The 15256-nt window shown below is 36.7% G+C and overlaps 1 protein-coding gene across 1 annotated transcript; it reads right to left on the bottom strand.

Moving 5' to 3' along the window:
* Positions 1 to 2088: 2088 nt before the first annotated feature.
* Positions 2089 to 14268, bottom strand: LOC116163584 (mannosyl-oligosaccharide alpha-1,2-mannosidase IA-like). The gene is made up of 8 exons (XM_031477594.1): positions 13920 to 14268; positions 4461 to 4679; positions 4083 to 4262; positions 3814 to 4027; positions 3543 to 3767; positions 3206 to 3489; positions 3037 to 3153; positions 2089 to 2910 (listed from the first exon to the last, which is right to left on the bottom strand). Exons 1-8 carry the CDS (start codon positions 14124 to 14126, stop codon positions 2788 to 2790), a joined length of 1569 nt encoding a protein of 522 aa, XP_031333454.1. The 5' UTR covers positions 14127 to 14268; the 3' UTR covers positions 2089 to 2787.
* Positions 14269 to 15256: the final 988 nt, after the last annotated feature.

Genomic DNA, 15256 nt, shown 5'->3' with positions numbered 1-15256 from the left:
TGACTACCTCTCGAAGACGCGCGCGCCCACCTTGAAAAAGGTCGTTAATTTCGCCCCTAGGACAAAAAACAAAATTCCGCCGCGCAGGATTTATGCGCGTTTACAACATCTTTCCGACGACACCAATTTGAAAATAATCGGACCAAAACTGTAGAAGAAGATAGGAAAAAACTGAAAAACCTTCACGTTCGAGGATGACGCCGGATGTTGCCAACTCCACATCATGTAGCCCTGTCCCTAAGATTGATAAATTACACGACCTTGTAGATACACGTACACCCGTTGCCTTTCTACAAGAGTTCTTCTACGCGCCCACATTTGCTGCCAGTCAGCCAAAATGAGATTAAACGCTACTTTTTACAAATAAATTTGCAAAAAATCGCTAAACAACGACAAAATGCATCAAAGAGCTGAAAAGCGTTGTCTCTCAGTCAGATGCGGAAAAGATTTACATTTGATATAGAGTTCAGACACAATACGAGTTACGACTAAGCAAATCTAGAACTGAGCTGCACTAGCTCCAGATGTCGCAGAGTATAATATAAGAGTTGGGGAGATATGGTGCCTTTTCAAGAAGGCAGGAATAGCAGAAAATATCTGGAAAGTGACCAAACGGAAAAGACCCTACGACAGCATGCGTGGTGCAATTGGGACGACTCAGCAGTCAAAGCGGCGATAAAAAAGGACGTTATCCCCAACTCCCACCACAAGAAGTACCTTGCAACAGGCTTTCACAAACCATCTGAACAAGCGTATAATATTTAGCCAGAACGACTTCCAACATCATCAGACAGAAGTAAGTAGGTAGAATATATTCAAAGAATTTTCAGCTAGATATTGCCTCAGCCCGTGAAGGTTGAAAATCCAAAATATATACACCAATTTGTCTGGAAGAAAAGGAAGACCACATAAGAAAGGGGAGGTCCACCATCACGGCGCTAAATTAGCGGATATCCAAGGTGGAGGCCGTAGGGAAGCACAAGAGGCTGGAAATCGTAATACTTTTACACCTCAAGAGTGTTCACCACAAGCTAGCAAATAATAAAGAATCGGCTCCTCATGTTGTCTTTGAAAATTGAGTCATTTTGATCATCTTGGCACGAACATTATGGGAAGTGCTTCTAAGTTGAGAACGCCAGGGGGGGGGGGTTATTTTGTACCCCAATGACAAGTGGAGTACAACAAAGGAAAACACAAATTGTTCTCCCACTTTATCCTGTATCAGGTTAGGGATTCGGCGCGGAATAACTTCAAGAACCCCCGAAATACGCGATGAAGAGCGCCGATTCGGGGAAAACAGCGAATTTTCCAAAAACGTGATAATACTGCACAAATGAGTAAGACCAAACCTACGGAGTATTTCACTAGTAGGACCAAACAGACAATAAAATGTTTTAATTGCACCTCAACGGGTCACTGCACTTCGAACTGCCCAAGGTGTTAAACTTTGTTTCAAGTCAACATTTTGAAGACAAATAAAAGTAAATGTTGGAAATTTCAACGTCCTCATCGATGCAGTGTGTACAATTAAAGGAAGCAGTGAGCAAGACAAAGAAAATGTTAACTGCGAGGACGTCAAGTGTTATATGGTTTCAGCAGTGAATCGGCAGAATCTTTAAAATAGACGAAACATCAAATCGTGTGAAAATGATGTAAAAGTGGAATATGACAATCAAATTGTAGCTGTACCAGTAGCTAACCCTGCTAAAGAAAAAGGGATTGTAAAACAAATAAGTGTGGTAGGCGTTATAAAACGTAATCTGGAAGAATACTAGAAACTGTAGACAGATGAAAAAGTGGATACTATGACAGACATGTTAAAAAGTAGTTCTATACGGCGACAGTGGTGTCCATGTCCAAAATGATTACGTTATATTAGAGTGGTAAAAGACGCATAATTGAGGTAGGAGAGTCCATTTTGATACTCGTGCAACCCTCCATCTGCGCTGTAAATTATATTAGAATGTGAAAAGCGACCCCATTGAAGAATACACCTAAAAAAGGACAAGGTAAGAAATATTAATTTATTTGTTAAGGTTTAGCAGGTACACGTAAAAAGTTGCAAATGATACAATCCTACGGGTGGAACACAATACAGTAGTGTTTAATGCAGATCGATCGATACAGAAGAAGACAGTAGATGCTAACATTGAATATATTAAAATAACATAAAAATTACATTCTCTATTAACTCTTTCTATTTACATGTTGATCTTTATCAGATCAATTCAAAAAGTTACAGTCTTTTTCGCTTATAATTTACCATTAGATGAAATTAGTTTTGTATTAACAATACACACAGTAACAATGACGAATGTAACAAAATAATTACAAAAGAATTAAGTCGAGTATTTAAGAAAGTTGTTTCCTCGTCTAGGAACTGCTACGATACACTTCTAATTAAAACTATTTATAAAATGTACAAATATTTATACAGCATTCTTGTCACTGCTTGTTAGAAGAGACTTTTGATTTGGCAACAGTTAATATAACAGATTGTAGTATATATCTCACTATCACTCGGCGTGTACGAAGTACGAATTAAAGGTTCCAGCAGCGACGATTGTTAAATTGACTCAATATGAATTATAATATCTACCTAATTATGTACAAACCTATGTACTGATGTCACAAATCACAGCACACTTTTATTTAACACAAAATTAACGTACACTGTAATATTATCTTGGTCTCTCATTTAATATATTAATATATTAATAAATAATTTTCTAATGGAAGTATCTGCTATCAGTCTGGGTAAACACTAAGTGTACTATTTTATCAATTCTACACTGATGCCTCTCTGTAGTACGGATTCACACCTTTGATCGGGAGCGGATGTGCTTCGGTGTTGAATACCCATTGATCCAGTGAAATTAGCGTATCATCAGAGTATAATAAGTACAGATACTAAAATAAAAGACTCATTGTGTTAACTTAGCTCAATTCAATGATGGAAAGGTAAAAAGAAGGGACTAAAGTCATTTCGTCCTATACCAGAAAGAAGAAAATGTATAAATTAAAACAGTAACAAACCTTCAACGTTTCTGCTAAAAAGAAACTTTGCTGAACATCATCTTGTAAAGGTTCATCCGTGTCAACGTTTTTCAAGCCCGTGTATCCACCCGGTACTCTGCAATGTTTTTCTAAAGCCTGTCAATATGCACGCAATTAAATTAAATACTAAACGCTGATTATACTCCACCTCTACTGCTTGCCAACCCCAATCCCGATACTTTTGATCCTTGGTTAACCTATACATGTAAAAATAAGATTCTATAACTTCCGGCCTTAAAATATAATATTTTTCTGAACTTTTTAGCGCTCGAGCTTCCACTCCTCCAGTGAACCTAAAAGACTCGGGTCCTAATTTCGTCTGAGATCTCGCGTAAGATTCATGGCACGTGTTTGTAATTTTATCGGCAATATCCATGTATTTATCTGACATTTCGTTCTTTAAACTTTTGGAAGCTAGCGCTAAAAGGCCGCCTGTAATAATCGGAGTCAAAATCTGAATTCAAACGGATATCATTAGTTAGTACCAGAAAAACAACCAAGATGGTCCATTTTGTGCTCGGGTCTGTCGAACTTAAGTTCGGCGAAGTACGTGAGCCCACTTGAAGAGGTATGGAGCATATGTTGCATGACAGCTTGCATGGCATCGTCAAACATTTGACGTGCTTCGTTGTCCTCCTTATTAGATTGCATCCACGCCTTTAAGAGGTACTCGTAGAAACTATCGCCCAAAGCGCCCATTGAGATGTGGTCTGTTGAGAGTATGTATCTAGCAGTATTACACGGGAAAGTACTTACGTTGTCCCCATTTTCCCGTTTTCGGATTTAAATAATTCGGATACAAGCCTTTCGGTTTTTCCATGCTTCTGATGTGCTGCCTGATGTGATCAACTTTGCTGCGATATATCGGATTTCCCGTTACGTCACTGAGGTATGCGAATTCGAGATGAAGCGTGCCGAATTCAGATAAAATACTAGACCCTCCACTCGCCCAACCATAATTTTTGCTACTCTGTAAGGTTAATCGGGGTAAATAACGCGAGTCGTTGAAATTTGAGGGAACCTACTCCCGTCCTAAAGTTGACTAGAGCGTTAGGGATCCCCGTAGGAGTCTGGAATGCAGGTAGCAGCTTATCGGCGATTTCTTGCGCTTTGTCTCTGAATAAGACGTCGCCGGTTAACGCGTAACATGAGAGTAATCCGCCAACAAATCTAATATTGACCTCGAAGACGGAAACATCTGAGGCCTAAAACATTCATTGGGCAAATTATAAATCAAATAAAATTGAAAACACGTTTAAAAAATGTAATGTCGAAAAATGTGCCCTTTTTAGGAAATACGTAATGAATTTGAGTTAATTCCACAAAAAATGATTGTACCCCGCGCAAGAACAGTTCGAATGTGCAGAATGTGAAAAGTACGTAGTGTTCGAAAAAATACTCACCAAACTATCAATGTTAAGTTCGTTAGCAACCCAGTCTCTTCCTTTTTTGAATTCATCCTGTAGACCCATTATATACAAAGTATCCAAACCGTCCAAAATCGTTGCTCCAACGGGCATGGTACCAAAAATGCTGGCACTGTGAGCGCGCTTTGTAATTGGTCGAAGTTCATTCTTGCCCCATGCGTACTTGACGTAATTGTCCCATGCGTGTTTCATCATCTGAAAAAGAAGAAAATCGTCGTTAACTTTCATCTGAGGAAGAACAAAATCGTCGTTTAAAAAAAGATCTTTTATCGACTTGATGGCGCCCCGATGTCTGAAATACTAACTACGGTAATTTAGAAATACTTTCGTAATTTTGCACTTTTTGCTATTTTTTGGTACTTTTCGATACTTTGTGGTAATTTTTCGAAATTTAGAATTTTTCTACTGGTAACTGAATAAAATACACACTACTGAGTACCTAACAATTAATGCTAGAACATCGTGGGTAATGAATAAAATAAATAGTATTTCAAACCAATATACACGGTGTCCATTTTTCGAGTGCCACTATGGGGATCTCACTTATCTTAAGAGATAGAAAGTTCGTTAAAAGGGGGTAAAGTTGCAAATTTCCGTGCTGAATAAGAATCTGAAAAGAAATTTGAAATATCTTCAATACTTTTGAAGATATGACAAAAAAACGAAAATTTCTGATTTTCGTTTTTAATTTTTTTATGATAAACTAGTCGTAGTAGACATTTCTAATTAGCACATTATTCGGACACTTTTTAATGGAGATTTCAAATATGGCATCCTGTTTTTAATTACGTTCAAGATGACGGCGAAACACGTGGCAACTTTAGTTCTTCTTATGGGCGCCATATTGAATTTTGCATTTTGGGATTACGTCTTTTTTTCTCTTTACAACGATATATCACACATACTGGTTCAGTATCACATTTTTCCTAAAATACAATTTTTCATTTTTTGAAAAGAGTGCTTTGGAAAAACAAAACGTTCTTTTGTTGTCAACAAAAGTTTGACAGTTTGATCCATCTGTCTGGTTGCAGCGTTGTCAGCGAAGTAGAAATTCGATTTTCATCTCAACCGCTTGCAAAATTGCCTGCTCATATTCATTGGGTCTATCACCATATTGCTGTCTACATCTTTTAAAAGAACCATATTCGCCCAAGTTTTTATGCAGCAAAGAAAAATACCTCAAACTAGGTTGTTGCCCCTCTGGATAACGCTGCAAGTATGTTGCAGCAGTCATGTGGGCATTTCGATGAGAAGTGTAGTAAATTTGGATCATATCTCTTTGATCTGTATTAGAAAAAGGCATTTTCGCAATACAACTAGCATAAACCTAAATGACACTACATGAAATAAGTCAACCTTTTGTTCACAATAAAAGAACGTTTTGTTTTTCCAAAGCACTCTTCTCAAAAAATTAAAAATTGTATTTTTAGGAAAAATGTGATACTGAATCACCATGTGTGATATATCGTTGTAAAGAGAAAAAAAGGCGTAATCTCAAAATGTGAAAATTCAAAATGGCGCCCATAAGAAAAACTAAAGTTGCCACGTGTTTCTCCATCATCTGGAGAGTTATTAAAAACAGGATGCCATATTTGAAATCTCCGTTAAAAAGTGTCCGAATAATGTGTTAATTAGAAATGTCTACTACGATTAGTTTATCATAAAAAAAATACAAACGAAAATCAGAAATTTTTGTTTTTTTGAGATATCTTCAAAACTATTGAAGATATTTGAAACGTCTTTTCAGATTCTTATTCAGCACGAAAATTGGCAACTTTGCCCCCATTTAACCAACTTTCTATCTCTTAAGATAAGTGAGATCCCCATAGTGGCACTCGAAAAATGGACACCGTGTAGACGAGCGACAAACACAGACGGGCGGACAGAAAGTTCAAAATTGAATCAATTAGTCTCTTGATAATTACTGAAAACAGAATTGCAAAATTCGAAACCGTTCGCGAGTTATTATATACACAGGCGGATGGACGGACGGACAGAAAGCCTAAAATGATACACGAACTAGGTCGCTCGTTAAGGATGACAGGTAGGTTTTCCGTTGCTGAGCGAATTTTAAAATGATATCCGTTTCCTCACACACTAAGTGTTAAGATTCACTCTCAGATTTACTCTATAGATAACAATAAACCTAGACAAAATCATAAGAAAATAGAGCGAGCAGCTGTCTACCAAATTCAAGTTTTATATTAAGTGTTTTTGAGTTATAGTGCGAACGACCCGACGGACCTCGGGACGGACTTCAGGTTTTATGACGCGTTGATAAAAAAAATATGAAATATCAATCGCGATTTTTCTTTTATAAATTTCTAAGTTGTGTAAACTACTACTAAATGATAAAACACCCTGTATCTGCATTTAAATTATTTTTAACGTTGAAAATTGGTTGTATTTTGAGATTGGGAACAAGATTCGATCATATAAGTTGAATGCGAGGTCAATTTTGTTTTGTACCATAGTTGTTAATTTTGTTTAAACAATTCTTTTATTTATTTGTTCAATTTTATTACGTGTTAAGACTAGATTTAAACATTTGGAAAAAATTGCTTAGGATTTGCAACAGTTTATCTCCGGTCGTAGATAAGAAGTTTTGTTCGCGGCGTAAGCTAATTAGTTTCAAGATAAGAAAACACAGGTGCAGTTTATCGTTCAATGACGCATTAATTTTTTAAGGAAGTGGAAGCGGAAGTTGACAAGAGAGGGAACTTGTTTTAAATAGAAGGGACGGATGTTAATCTTGGGTTGGATCCATCGTTCCTCGAAATGGGGGTTGAAATATATTGTGTGATCAAAACTCTCTAAACTAAACTATATGGGGAAGGTTTAGAGAGTTTTGATCACACTTTTGAAAACGTTAAGTTAGCCCCTCCACTTTTTACAAATTTTTTATGGCTTAACCGTAATGGCGCTAGCTTTAATTCAAGTGGCGCAATTGAGCTCATAACCAGATGTATCAAGTGGCACAAATACCGATAGCAAAATGCGTTATGGGGGATTCCGTTCACTTGCCCCCCCCCCAAATATATTTAAGGATATCCAAAAAACAATAATGGCGCAAAGATATCTTTTTACGGCGCATTTCAGCGCATACCTGAGAGTACAATTTCGTATGAAAAGATGTTAAAAAAAAGTAACTTTTAAAAACGTTAAGTTGCCCCCCCCCACTTTTTGAAAATTTGTCACGGCTTAACCGTAATGGCGCTAGCTTTAATTCAAGTGGCGCAATTGAGCGCATAACCAAATGTATCAGGTGACCTAGTTACAAGGGACAAAATACGTACTGGGGGGGGGCTACGTTCACTTGCCCCCCCCCCAGATGTTTTTTCGGATTTCTAAAAAACGATAATGGCGCAAGAGTTATTATCGGTGGCGCATATGAGCGCATAACGAGCGCATTTATTTCAAAATAATACGACTATGAAATCTCTCAGTGGGGGGGCCAAGTTAACGGACCCGTATTATTGCCTGAGCACCAAGATTACATCTCGAGACGCTTGCGCCGAGGGATGTAAGGTGCTAAGGCAATAATAGACTTCTCTACCGTGGTATATATACTATTTTTTTCACTACTAGCACTTGAAGTCCTCTAAATTCACAATTATATTGATAAGAAAGTGAACGGTTCGACAGAATTTTTTGTTTATTAATTTAACATGTCAATCAAGTACGTGGAAGTACAAGTCAAACAGGCCGTATTTTGTTCTGTCATTGAGATATTTTCAAAGAGTAATTTCGTTCGAATTTTTTCAAAATGTGATAATTTTAGGTATGTAATTTCTCGGGAAATGGCGGATGGTGGCAATTATTCATTTTAGAGAACTTGTCCAAACGTTTATTGAGCGAAATTTCGGGTTGTGTTTTCTAAAAGTGACAGCGTGAGCGTGACAATTCTAACTACTAGCTAATAATGTCCACATTATTAACCACTTTGAACAAACGCCGAGAAAGCCTACTTTACAAGTGGAAAAAAGGTTAATAATCATGTCATCAGACGCTAGTAGTGAAAAAAAGTTTTAAACAATCACATTATCAAGTAATCAGGGGCGCCATCTGAGGGCGGCAGGGGAGGGTCGTACGTAATAAAAATGTAATGTAGGTATGTCGCATGGACCGTATCTGTTTAGTATAACACATGCATATGTAAATGTACCTAGGTACATAGTAGGATAGTATATACACACTAGTAAGAATCCTGTGTTCTCATTTCATTTTGTCCCAGAAGAGGACAATGTACTTGCATTTTTAAATGTCCTGAAGATTCTAGTAGCATACTTAGAGCGTTGAGTGAAGGGTTAAATTACTCAATGTTTAGAGGTAATCAAATTATGATTTATGTAACCAAATTACTTCAGATATTTTCTACCTTTTCTACCTATTTACAACTTGAAATGAGTAAAGAACTACTTAAGAGCAAAGGCTGCTGATGAATGACTTTCCTCCCTGATGGTGACTGTGGAACGTCGTGAAGAAACTATAAACCTTAACCTCCGCCCACTTGTAAATGATTTTGCGTCTCTGAAATCACGACGGTACCCTTTACTACATTAAATGCTCAATATTGCCATTTGCTAAATTTGTATGTTTATATAGCAACAAAAAGAAAAGTACATATTTATTAATAATTAAAACTAGTATGTACTGCAAATAGTATATTGGGAGATAAGTGTATAATCAAGTCTTTAAAGCACACGCAACGAGTTTAAACGTTGCATGTACTTTAAAGACCAGTTATACACGTGTTTCTTATAGTATTTTTAGCGCATTTCCACAAAAATAAAAAAAAATGCGCTATTGTGGCCACTTTGTCCGTCCGTCCGTCCGTCCGTCCGTCCGTCCGCTCGTTTTGCGACGCTACTAGTTCTTTATCTTAAGAGCTATTGTTCTACTTTTTTTCGCTATTTGGTTCGTTATGGTGTCGAGTCTTGTACCAAGGAAGGAATTTTTTCTGTACCGCTTACAAAAAAAGTTATTGTAAAAAAACAAAAAACCGTTTTTTACATGTTCCATAATTTTACCCTTTTGCCGTTTATTAACGATCCTAGAGATCGTTTATAATTTTGCATTGCTATCTGTCGCCTGCCGGTTGGTCTCTCCGTCTGTTCCTTTGTCTGTCTGTCCCATCTATCTGTCCGTGTGAACGATAACTTTGTTTAGAAATGTTCGATCGCTTTTACATCTCCGTTAGTTATGAACTGAATTGCATGAAATTCAATATGGGCATAGCTTTAGCCATATAATACGCAATGCCAAAAGTTGAATCGAATCGATTCAAAATTCACAGTGCCCTTTTCGCATCTCGACCATTTATAAACCGAATTGCAACTTTTTTACTTATAAAAGTATTTGAATGAAATTTGATACATAGGCACTTGGAATAAAGGATAATCAAACGCCAATTTCAAAATTTGGTTTTGCGCATGCGCAGTGCCAACTTTTTTATTTATGGAAGAATTTAAACGAAATTTGATACATAGGCACTTGAATAAAGGAAAATCAAACGCCAATTTCAAAATTTGGTTTTGCGCATGCGCAGTGCCAACTTTTTTATTTATGGAAGAATTTAAACGAAATTTGATACATAGGCACTTGGGATAAAGGAAAATCAAACGCCAATTTCAAAATTTGGTTTTGCGCATGCGCAGTGCCAACTTTTTTATTTATGGAAGAATTTAAATGAAATGTGATACATAGGCACTTGGAATAAAGGAAAATCTAGCGCCAGTTTCAAAATTTTATTTTGCGCATGCGCCGTGCAACTTTTTTATCTATGGAACTATTTAAGTGAAATTTGATACTTAGGCGCTTGGAACAAAGGAAAATCTAACATTAGTTTTAAAATTTAGGTTTGCGCATGCGCAGTTCCAACTTTCTTATTTAGAAAAGCATTGAAATGAAATTCTTCTCATAAACTGAAATTGAAGTAGCACGTCAACAATGGATTGCCCATGTGCAACGCTATCTTTTATATTTGTGGCCGGATTTTTACGATTTTAACATCACAGATTAATCAGTTCAAACAGTTCAATCACAGATTAATCTGGGATTAATCTAGAATTAAACAATATTAAGTAATTCATGTAATAAGTAGATATTAAGACATCATTATTATGCATAGATAAAGCAGGTCAATTGAGTAAGGCATGAAAATGCAAATAATAGAATAATAGTATCGCTGAGCTAGGTAAACAAATGGTAGAACTAGGACAACAATTTTGTATATAAACGTGTAAATATTATGAATAAACCAGTATTATAGCTTAGGCTGTTCTTACTCATTTGGGGTGTAAGGTTCCAAGTCTACAATTTGACACAGTGACGGGTGCCGCCTTACAATCTACCCCAAAACTATCTTAATCTCATACCGAGATTAAACATGGTCCTTACAGCTGGACGGAAGTGGTACGGTTTACTCCTTTCCGTGGCAGGAATCAGTTTCCACTTAATGGCGCTGTTTCCCTTCTCTCTCCGTTTGCACGAACGTGCGTTATCTAAAACCATATGAATCTCTTACCCGCTGTTTCCTTTTTGTTACTTCTTTGCTATAAGGGTCGTAAATCCTTATAGAAGTTGCATCTTACAAATGGGAAATGAATGCAAGTGGAAATGCGCTTTATGTAAATCGTTTACGATTACTTTTTAACTTGTTTATTATACCTGCAATATAATTTAAAAATAAGGGAAATACAATGAAATCATACTGACGTTATACTCGAAGATATGTCTAATTAAGTGGCTGTGCCATAGCAATGTCATTTGACCTTTGCTTATAAAAATCACAGTTTTTGTGAATAAAATGATTTCTGTTGAAATAGCTATTTATATAGCAAATACATAAACTGGGTCTTTATGGACGAGCCGTTTATTTAGCCGAGCGAGCTTGCGAGTCCCCTTAAAGCCTATTTATGGACGCGATATATACAAAGCTTTATGTACGACTGCAACTACCCTTAAAAATGAAAATTTCATGGAATTCAATTAACCATAAAATTTATATATCATTGACAACAGATGTCAAGCATTTGTCAAGTATTTCTAAAATACTTGAATTTACCTTGGATTGACATCTAAGTACGACTGTCACATTGACAGGCGGCCGTTTTACTTTATCATTATGGACTAGGCCATAATATTGCAAATTATGGCCACTAATTGCGACTGTAATCACCGCATTATCAAGTAGTCGTACGTAAAAGACATTACACCGTCCATTAAATGGCTTGTTGTAAAATCTAAAGAAAAGTTGGTAGGTGTAAGATCCAAATCCAGTAAAGTCTACTATAATTTATAAAGAATATGAAAAGTTGTTTTCGTGGATGAATAGGAAGCTACTTACGAACAGCATCGATAATGCTAACATATATGACGGAAATGTGAAAGGTATTTAAATCTTCTATCCTTTGGTGCATTCATTCAAAACTTCAAACAATGCTGCGATTAAAAAGTGGAACAGTTTTGGCAGCATACCCTAAATTACGCGTGGGTTATCGACAATATACTCGTTTTGGAGCCTGAAAACGAAAATGACAGAATTTGATTAGGAAATTCCGGGTTCTATCAACAAAATCTGTCCCTCTCTGTACAGTTTCTATTATTCGCACACAGACAAGGAGTAGGCAGGTATCTTGAAATTAAAATTACAGTAGGTATAGGCCCGGTATAGACAGTCAAAACCTTCATGTAATATATCATAAGTTGCATCGCTTAGCGCTAGTCGAGATGAAATTGCTGGCGCCCCTGCAATTGCAAGTAATGCGCCGATAATCTTAGCTAAGCAGAAATGATGCAATTACAAATCAAAATATCTATTCGATATATTTACGGTCACATCTTTATTATAACATGGTTTTAAATTCAAAAACAAAATAGGTTTGACTTACGAGTTGTTACTTGTTAGGTGATGAATTTGGTATATTTTTCGGCCTGCGCAGATGCCAAAGGACACGGATTTTCACGACAAAGCATACCAGATAGTTGGCGTGGTTATTAGATTCCTATGGCTTCAGCACGCGTACCCTTTTTTTCAATGTTTATTTGGTTTGTTTGTACTTACAGATAGTAAAAATTTGATTCATTCTCGTTCTTAGAGCATGTTTGAAGTGCCCTAAGCTTTATTTTATATGTACCGTTACTCCATCATGTTTGTTTATTATACTGTATAGGTGGTTATACCTACATATAGTTTTATTACGTAGCTATTTATACATTCATGTGGAAGTATATGTACATGTTCTCCGTCTCGTGCCCGCTACCGGACGAACTTCTGTTTTATTTTCTGTGGTTCTGTTTGTGATACTGATAAGTAATCGACTGCTGGCATCTTCACATGTACTTTTTCGTGTTAAATTAATGTAGCCAATGCTAGAGTAGAACATGGTATCTTTTGATGTTTTTCATAAACGTACAATTTATCATTTTACCAGTTGTTTTGTCTGAATTAATGGTAGATGTCTTTTTATACTCAATTGGGCGCTCTGTATGGAAATTGTAAAGGTTGACACCTACCGTGAATGTTACACATCAACACCACCTAAACCTGCTTAGCCCGAACTTCAATTTTAAAAAAATCAGTGTGTCTCTAGGTACAACATCGTCACAAGTAAACCGCCGTTGAAAACCTTTTAACTTTTAATTAAAACTATTCACTGAAAACTACCTTGGCATGGGCCGCGGTCAGTATTGCTCTAAAACATTCAGCAGTTGGTCAGATTCATATAATTATTACGTGGCGAACAATGTTTTGGAATAAGTCGTTTCCGGTAGAATGTGCCACAACGACGCCATTATATTACACACACTAATACTAATTCTTCTTAAACTTTCTCCAATGCTGGCTGGTAGCTAGCAATGTATAGGTTTATTGAAGTATGACTAAAGATGGCACGTTTTTTCAATAAAAATGATGAATCATATTTAAATTGCGAAATGTTGACATGAACAAAATGGCTGTAACCTGAAGTGAAAATCTATTTTCCGTTTGAGATATACGTAGTTGTCGTTGTCCTAATGTTCTAGTAGGTACTGTCGCTGTTTGTGAGAAATAAAATTTGATTTTTGTTTACACAACACAACAAATCCCTTAAATAAACGTTTTCAAGGGAATATTTACTTTGTACTTTTCCGATAATGTCATAACGAATTGTGATTTACTTTTTTACTCGTCGATAAAAGACGAAGTCACTTTAGGGAACAAAGCTTAAGTTCGCAATAGAAACCTGTATTATTCAAAAGGAAGACCTCAGGCAAAGAAAAATCTGCTTCTTTGCTTTTGTTGATTTCCAATTTCTGGTTTAAATTTATCGATGTTTTCAACAAAGCAAAATTCAATGTCGCGAATTGCGTTAGCCGTAGATTATTTACATTTTGCAATACTTTCCAGTTCGATTTCGTTACCGCGGATATATAAGAAAAAAGGCCGCATACCTCTCGCACTCTGTCCCTTCGTTCCAGGGTTGTATCGTTTCCATCCTCCGCCGAATAAAGCGAAATATTCCAATCGTTGTAGTCGTCATTTAGTTCTTCGACGATCGTTAGCGTGGTGGCTGGATACTGATGTTTCGAAAAATAAACGCCGGTCCAAGCGATTACGACCACGGCAGATAAAATACCCGAAGTTGCCGCTTTTGACATGGTTTATCACAATTGACACACAAACAAAAATTTAAAATAATTACTTCGTTTTGCCCGCCATTGCAGCGCAAAGTAAAGTTCAGCGGTGGTCGATACACTATGGAATGATATTAGGACCCATTTATAGATAATTAATTTATCGTTGTAGTAGTTTACAACAACGATAAGAAGATCAGGCGAGTTATATTTACTTATACATTTTTATAGTTCACGCAGTTATGGCGAATGGTGCGCATATGTGACAGTAAAAAATACACCAAGTGCGGTAGCCAATGAAAAACAGGATAATTTGATAATTCCTGCGCTAAATTATAAATTTTGCAGTTTCGAAAGTAAAGTATAAAAAGTCCCATAAAAATTACGATGGGAGGCAGTTGAACTTAATGATCTAGCTAGGAAAACCTATTGCCAACATTCGATCGGTTGATGGTGTGCAAACAATATGGGAGTAAATATGATCACTCAGCAAACAATGGTGTCAGTAGAGGTCAAATAATTTTTGTGTTCGATACACGTGCTCACATTTGCCATCAGAAATGTAGGACACGCATGATTCGCGTTTACCATAACAAAAAGTAGTACTTTTCAAAATAAATTCTTCGAGCAAGTTCCGTCCGAAATTAAACCACCTGAAAACTGGTTTCGACGGTTAGTTATTTAACTCACTGTGTGTATACCATGTGTTCCAAAAATACTGGAATTTTAGTATTGTAGTATTGAATTGGCGATATGTCATAAAATAAACCAGTGACACCGTTAATTTTCTGCGCTTTTCATTAATTTTAAGCGCATTTTCTGTCACTTATGTAGGTGCCTAGTAAGCATTTTCAACACTATTTGCACCACCCCTACAGGTTAACCGGACTATCGAACCGACCGCAACGATATCCAACTCTCCATCGTTTGGGCTAGAATTTATTGGCTTTATATGCCATGCTATGTTTCTCGAGAGGCGTGGAGTTGTCTGAGCCCTTCATTTTCGGTGTACTTACGGACTAGCGATAAATGACAGTACTCAAGACCGAAAGTCCACGGGAACGCGGAACTGATATTAGGCGATGTAATGTTCTGCATTTTTCAGAACCAAAATTTGAAGTACCAGTAAAACATTCTGTGATTCACCAACCAAC

The sequence above is a fragment of the Photinus pyralis genome, unplaced genomic scaffold, assembly GCF_008802855.1.
Source record: "Photinus pyralis isolate 1611_PpyrPB1 unplaced genomic scaffold, Ppyr1.3 Ppyr1.4_LG2, whole genome shotgun sequence".
NCBI classification, from domain to species: domain Eukaryota; kingdom Metazoa; phylum Arthropoda; class Insecta; order Coleoptera; family Lampyridae; genus Photinus; species Photinus pyralis.
The sequence above is the reverse complement of the archived record's forward strand: the minus strand, read 5'-3'. Positions and strand labels throughout refer to the sequence as shown.

Coding starts and splice junctions, on each gene's coding strand:
- LOC116163584 (XM_031477594.1), bottom strand. CDS start 14,126: ATGTCAAAAGCGGCAACTTCGGGTATTTTATCTGCCGTGGTCGTAATC. Junction 4,028..4,082: donor TAGTCAACTTTAGGACGGGA/GTAGGTTCCCTC, acceptor TTAACCTTACAG/AGTAGCAAAAATTATGGTTG. Junction 3,768..3,813: donor AACGGGAAAATGGGGACAAC/GTAAGTACTTTC, acceptor TACTCTCAACAG/ACCACATCTCAATGGGCGCT.